Genomic DNA, 6,118 nt, shown 5'->3' with positions numbered 1-6,118 from the left:
TTTCAAACAACCATCACAATTAAACTTTTTCTAGGAAACGATCAATTGAACGCAGAGTGAGTAATTGCCGCTCGGATAACGCTAATGAGATCTAACGCGATATGGTCACTTTGGATGCCAAAAAGTGAATGAATAATTTTAAAATCCTGGATTTCTTTTATATCCCCAGGTGGTATGGCTAATGATTATTACTTGGGGGTAGGATGAGTCATTCAGACATCGATATTTGAAGCCTATGACCTTTTACCGGCCCACTGTGCAGTGTACCGCGGCACACATGCGGCGGAACGATGATCTATCCAACTCTTGATTGCAGAGGACAGAAATACATGGTGAGGAACCTTATCGGTCAGTTCGCGGCGACGCTGGCCGGTCTCGTGTGCGTGCTGAGCGTGCCGAGCATCCTGGCCATACTCATCGCCACCAAGAAGTCGTCTTCCGTGGAAGGAGCCTATAGAAGATATCTATCCACTTTGAAGCATGTCTACAGCTGGTATGCCGGTGACTTCCGGCCTGGAACTGTGTAAGTACTCTGTTGAATAGCACATTTTTGGCAGGCGGTTTTTTCATCAACCATGATCCTAATTGGTATATTCATTAAGATCAATGGGATTCATTGTGCCTTTTTGGTACTCTATAATACACTTATGTCACATTATTCTCGAAATATATCGTAATATAAACAAATAAGATCGTAGCATAAATAAATCAAAGCACGCATCGTGTTTTACTCTTACCCACTGGCAATGCGTAGCGTCGAGAGTGAGACAGATATAGGGCATGATAATGGCGCGGACTAATTACCGACCTCAAGAAAAATCAGGGATCTGTTCTTTTATTTATCCTTGTGATGTTACAAATTATTAGTCAGATATTTCAACAGATGTCATAAGGCTAAGGATTGACATATTATTTTATCCAAAGTTCCACACCATGAAAAAATCCCTCCAAGTTGAACTGAGGTTCGAAACTTGGATCAAAGTAAAAACACATACGCTTATGTCAGCCGCGTATGGGGCATGTTTTGTGAAGACACATACAGTTATGCGAGCCGCGTGGATCCGGTTAAGTGGTCAACAAAAACTATGTTTTACAGAGCATGGAAATCACTATGGACAGTTCGGGTGAGGCATTTGCGGTCCAGCAAGTTTTCGGAGAAGTCCGGTGGAGGTCATATATCCCAGAGGGACCTGGTGCTGACTCAGTTTGCGTTCTACGGGCTGGGGCTGCTGAAACCCCACCTGCTGGGGTTGGAGCACCACAGCCCCCGGGACGTGGAGGCCTACACGCACTTCTGGAGGACCATCGGCTTCATGCTGGGCATACAGGACAGGTAGGCTCATGCATTTACACTACAACTGTTAGAATGAAATAAGTACAAGATATTGCGCATTTTATTAACTAACTAACTAACCATCACGCCCTTCCCCGCAGAGGTAGGCAGAGAGAATGGAACGCCACACCACTCTGTCCTTGCAAACATTTTTCGCCTCTTCCACATTCATGCATCTCCTCATACATTCCCGCCGATTGTTTCGACTCCTAACCTGACCACTTTCAAGTATTTGGCATACTTGATCGTGCCAAGTTTTTCTCGGTCTTCCTCTACTCCTTTTTCCAATTACATTCGCCTCGTAAATTTGTTTTACCGTTCTTTCATCACTCATTCGTTCTACATGCCCAAACCATCTCAACACACCTTTCTTAATTTTATCGATAATGCTTGTCTCAGCTTTGCATTCCTTCCTTATTTCACGATTCGAACATCTATCATACATCATATATACATATCATTTTATTGATTATCTGCTTTTAATAAATTGATTCGGCAGTTACTTTGTGGTAAAATCTATCCATTTTTATTTTATGTTTTACTTGTCACAATAGATTTTAGGAAATAGTGGTATTTACTAAGTAAAACTTAAATTAAAAATAGATTATCTTCTTCTGTGTCATGTCAGGTCCCCCTGACGTGAACTATCACTTAAGAGTAATACCCCTCTTAACGCCACCCCTATTTACGCTGTTTTAATAGCTCAGTTCAGTAATTACCCGAGGAACCAAAAAATGCAATCTTTACTCAGTGATTTCCTGAGTAAAAGATTGCATTTTTTGCGGGGCTCGGGTATAGGTAATAATAACTCATAATTAGGATGCAATTGGTTTATTCAACAGGTCGCCATGAAAGTGCAATGACAAGTCGCTCACTCCTTTCAAGAACGTCATAAATCAAAAAACTTGATTTTTCAGGAGAACGTTTTTAAAGTTTAAAAATATAATACAATGTTTTAAAAATAAATATCAAGCCACTTATTGAACTTTTTACTGTGCAACAGATCTTTTTAGGTAAAACCTGAAGGTTTTTTTCTCCATTTGAAAAATATTTAGTTTATTTGAAAAAATAATTATACAATACCTTTTCTTCAAAATACAAAAACAACACTTTCTGTCCTGTAGCGGGTAAATATTAAGTTAAAAATATGCCGCTTTTGCTGGGATATAGTACATTTTCTGGGTATTCAAAAAACATGCACAACTGAAAATTGACGATTTTTTTATTTATGACGTTCTTGAAAGGAGTGAGCGAAGTGTGTGCAGTCTCCTCTGCATCCATCTCATAAGGGATATAACGTAAACATTCCCCGCGTACACTCCGCCCTGCCCCTAGCGGGTGCTTGGGGTCATAGTTCAAGTTACTAGAATTATTGCGCCGTAATATTATCTAACTTTGTGGTATGGTAATATTACACTCTCTATATGATTTATCGTTCACTTCGTGTAGACTTGTCTACATTTGACCTGGTGATGGAATGATTATTTCGAAACCGGTAGTCATGAAGTGGTGCTACACAAAGTGAAGGATGAATGATGAGTGTTATTTCCTAATATTTATTCAGTCACTCGTACGGCGTGTTGATTCACAACCAATCGTTTCTTGAATGTTTTTGGCAGATACTTTGTGGCACATTTTATAAACTTAATAATAATTTTTGCATCTCCTCATACATACCCGCCGATTGTTACGACTCCTAACCTGACCACTTTCAAGTATTTGCCATACCTGATCGTGCCATGTTTTTCTCGGTCTTCCTCTGCTTCTTTTCCCACTAACATTCGCCTCATAAATTTGTTTTACTTGGAAGAGGCGAAGAATGTTTGCAAGGACAGAGTGGTGTGGCGCTCTATTCTCTCTGCCTACCCCTGCGGGGAAGCGGCGTGATGGTTAGTTAGTTAGTTAGTTTTTTAATAATTTTTTTTTTTTTAATTGTGAGGAAATTTTTGGTAAGGGAAGGGTAATTAACTATGAGTATTTCAATTTTTTTAGAATTTAGTACATAAACCCTGATGATGACAAGGTTCTTGTCGAAACCGGTTGGATAAAGTGTACCAATAAAAAGTGGTTAAAACAAAGTTGTTTTATTTTATAAAGTTCATAATCAAACAATCGTGTGTAAAGTTTATATGTGTACTACAATACTGTTTTTTATTTGGAATGCCTTAGCTTTGTATATAAAATTGTGATGAACACTTCGTATAAAAAGACATTCGTGCAAGGAAGTGTGGCAAGGAGAGCGAAAAAGACAAAATATTTCTATGTGTGTATGTGAAAAATAGACCACGCTTAGCGCTGATTCGTATAGTGGGCTATTTTGCTGGCACGGATTACCCATACTAAGCGGAGTATTACTGTATATATCCCTGTTGCAAGCAGCTCTAAACAGCACCTCGATGATTCTAATCCCTGTCCAATCCAAGAGATTCATTCAAACCCTTATCCGCACCCCAATGGTGCATAGGGCACTGCACCATATAAACGCAGTGTTATCTTGATCATTAACATGAAGGAAAGGTGATCAGCCCTCCGCTTCAGATACCAGTCCAGGGTAATATTGAATAAATATTAGAGTGAAAAAATCACTTATATTTATTTGACCCTCCCTGGGAATCGAACCTGGGACCTCCAGTGCGGTAGCCGAGCGTGCTATGGAGGCGGACAATCCAAGAGATGCCAGCATATTTTCTTCATGGTTTTGTTCCGCAATTTTTTCCTTTATTTCGTCGTTTTAATCGTAGTTTATTTTCTTGCAGGTATAACTTATGCCGTCCTTCTCTCGACGAAACCAAAGAGGTTACTCGAATCGTTTACACTGAAGTGTTCCAGAAGCTTCTTCAGAACCCTCCGGAACATTTCTACCACATGGTAGTGGAACTGCTGAACGCAATATGGTATATCAATATCAAAATTATCGCAAAGGCGTTCTTGTATTTGACCTATCACACGCTCGGAGTGCCAGGTTTTGTCTACCCGCCTTTGAAAACAAAGAAATCCCGCATGGGCTGCCAAATAATGGAGACGAATAATAATTCTAAATATATTTCCTCGCAAAATGACGATTGCTCGGAAAATGCGCTCGATCCGGAGTTGTTTTACTCGTCGTTCAACTGGATTCAACGAGCGGTTCTCGCTTGTATGGTCAGAGTCTTCACGCACAGCATGTACACGGAACTTGGCCGGTTCTGCTATAACTTTACCATAAAGGTGATGATGGTCGTTATGGATTACTTTCCGTTTGTGGGATTCCGTAGATTCGGATGGAGACGATCTTTTGTCAACATGTTCGAAGATGATGTGTCATTACCGGGCGTCGTGAGGACTAATAAAGAAGTTTTGGACTTGTTGTATTTGGCGAAATAAGGATCTGTGCGCAGACAAGTATAGCAAGCCTCAGACTAACAGTAGGAGCACTAGCAGCCCACAACGGAATCCTAGACCAACCGTAGTGAACGGAAGTGAAGCACGGACAGAACCTCAACAAGCTGCTGTCCGGCATTACCACTGCACAGGGAGGCGTCCTGCCCAACATCTTGGCCATGCTGCAGCCCAAGAAGACCGAGAAGGCGCAATAATACGGCGGCTCCACTTTCCCCCCTTCAGACTCAGCCGATTGATGACGTTTTACTTTAATATTGTTTTTATCTCTCATTATCATCATCATCATAATCCATATCTGTATAATAGCCCTTGAGGTAGTATTTTACAAAAATGAGGCTATGTGAATCCAAGATTATTATTGTTATTAACACATTAGTTACGGCAATGTTTTGATAAAACTGTATCTTGAGGCGGGCGACATTAGACAGCTGTCCGGAAATATAAAATATGTCAGTGAACTTCATATTTTGAACTTGAGGTTGAACTCGAAAACAATACAAAAGCAGTTAAATGGTCTCTAACGTCTCAAAATAAAATCATGTTAGTCCACAAATCACAAAAGTAAAAAAAATGTTAAAAACACTAATAAAATATTAGAAAATAACAACACAGTTTAACAACCGCCGAAAACTCAAAATCTGCGAATAAAAAATGATTTATGGGCTTTCCCCACACGCGTTTATTGCTTTGTAAGTACCAACTGCCGACTTAAAGTAAAGGACAATGATCTTTGTATTTTATTTCATTTTAGGACAAAGAAAAAAACGCACCGTCTGTATCCATTGTTTAAAGTTAATTTGTAACATTTCCTTCAAAACAGATTACGACCATTAGCTATGTTTTGAACCAGTAAATATCGGTATTATTTTTTATATTACAACGACATCTATCCACTACACAACAAAAGCAAAAAGGCCAAGAGATTAGAAGTTTATGACGTGTTTTTTGTATACTAAATTGAAGGTAGCCGAAATGCACAAAAATGTGCACCCCGCCACCACACAAGGTTTCTGAAACGCACAAATATGTGCACACCGTACACAATGTGTTAAGTTAATACTTAATAATAGAGTTGGCAAAAGAAGGATGAAAGGAGACTCAATGCAGTCGAAATAGGATCAAGATTTTTATTGATATCTCAATACATATAAATATAGAAGTATGATTACTTTATACACTGTTCTTTTTATATTTATGATTCTACCTATGATTGACCACCACATTGACACGAAAAAAACTGTCTGCCTGCACAGTGTAGCAGTAAGAGTATAATTATATTATTTATTGATTTGGAATTAACTTTGTAAAATAATGATGATTTAAATATAAAAATAAAACAGTTGTATAAGACCTTTTCAAGTTTATTTGCACAGTGTTTGCGGGAAATGCAAAAAAGCCTCTTTT

General features: G+C 39.0%; 1 protein-coding gene across 1 annotated transcript in view; it reads left to right on the top strand.

Moving 5' to 3' along the window:
• The window catches only part of LOC148311524 (uncharacterized), a 16,959-nt gene extending 11,283 nt beyond the window's left edge, over positions 1 to 5,676 (top strand). The window contains exons 3-5 of the mRNA XM_088256534.1: positions 317 to 523; positions 1,097 to 1,333; positions 4,090 to 5,676. Coding sequence (XP_088112660.1) covers positions 330 to 523; positions 1,097 to 1,333; positions 4,090 to 4,696 — 1,038 coding nt within the window. The 5' untranslated portion in view covers positions 317 to 329 and the 3' untranslated portion in view covers positions 4,697 to 5,676. The remainder of the gene's footprint in view (positions 1 to 316; positions 524 to 1,096; positions 1,334 to 4,089) is intronic.
• The last annotated feature ends 442 nt before the right edge of the window (positions 5,677 to 6,118 follow it).

This window comes from Brachycentrus maculatus, unplaced genomic scaffold (assembly GCF_059751285.1).
Source record: "Brachycentrus maculatus isolate JH-2025_06_01 unplaced genomic scaffold, ASM5975128v1 h1tg000061l, whole genome shotgun sequence".
NCBI lineage: Eukaryota > Metazoa > Arthropoda > Insecta > Trichoptera > Brachycentridae > Brachycentrus > Brachycentrus maculatus.
The sequence above is the reverse complement of the archived record's forward strand: the minus strand, read 5'-3'. Positions and strand labels throughout refer to the sequence as shown.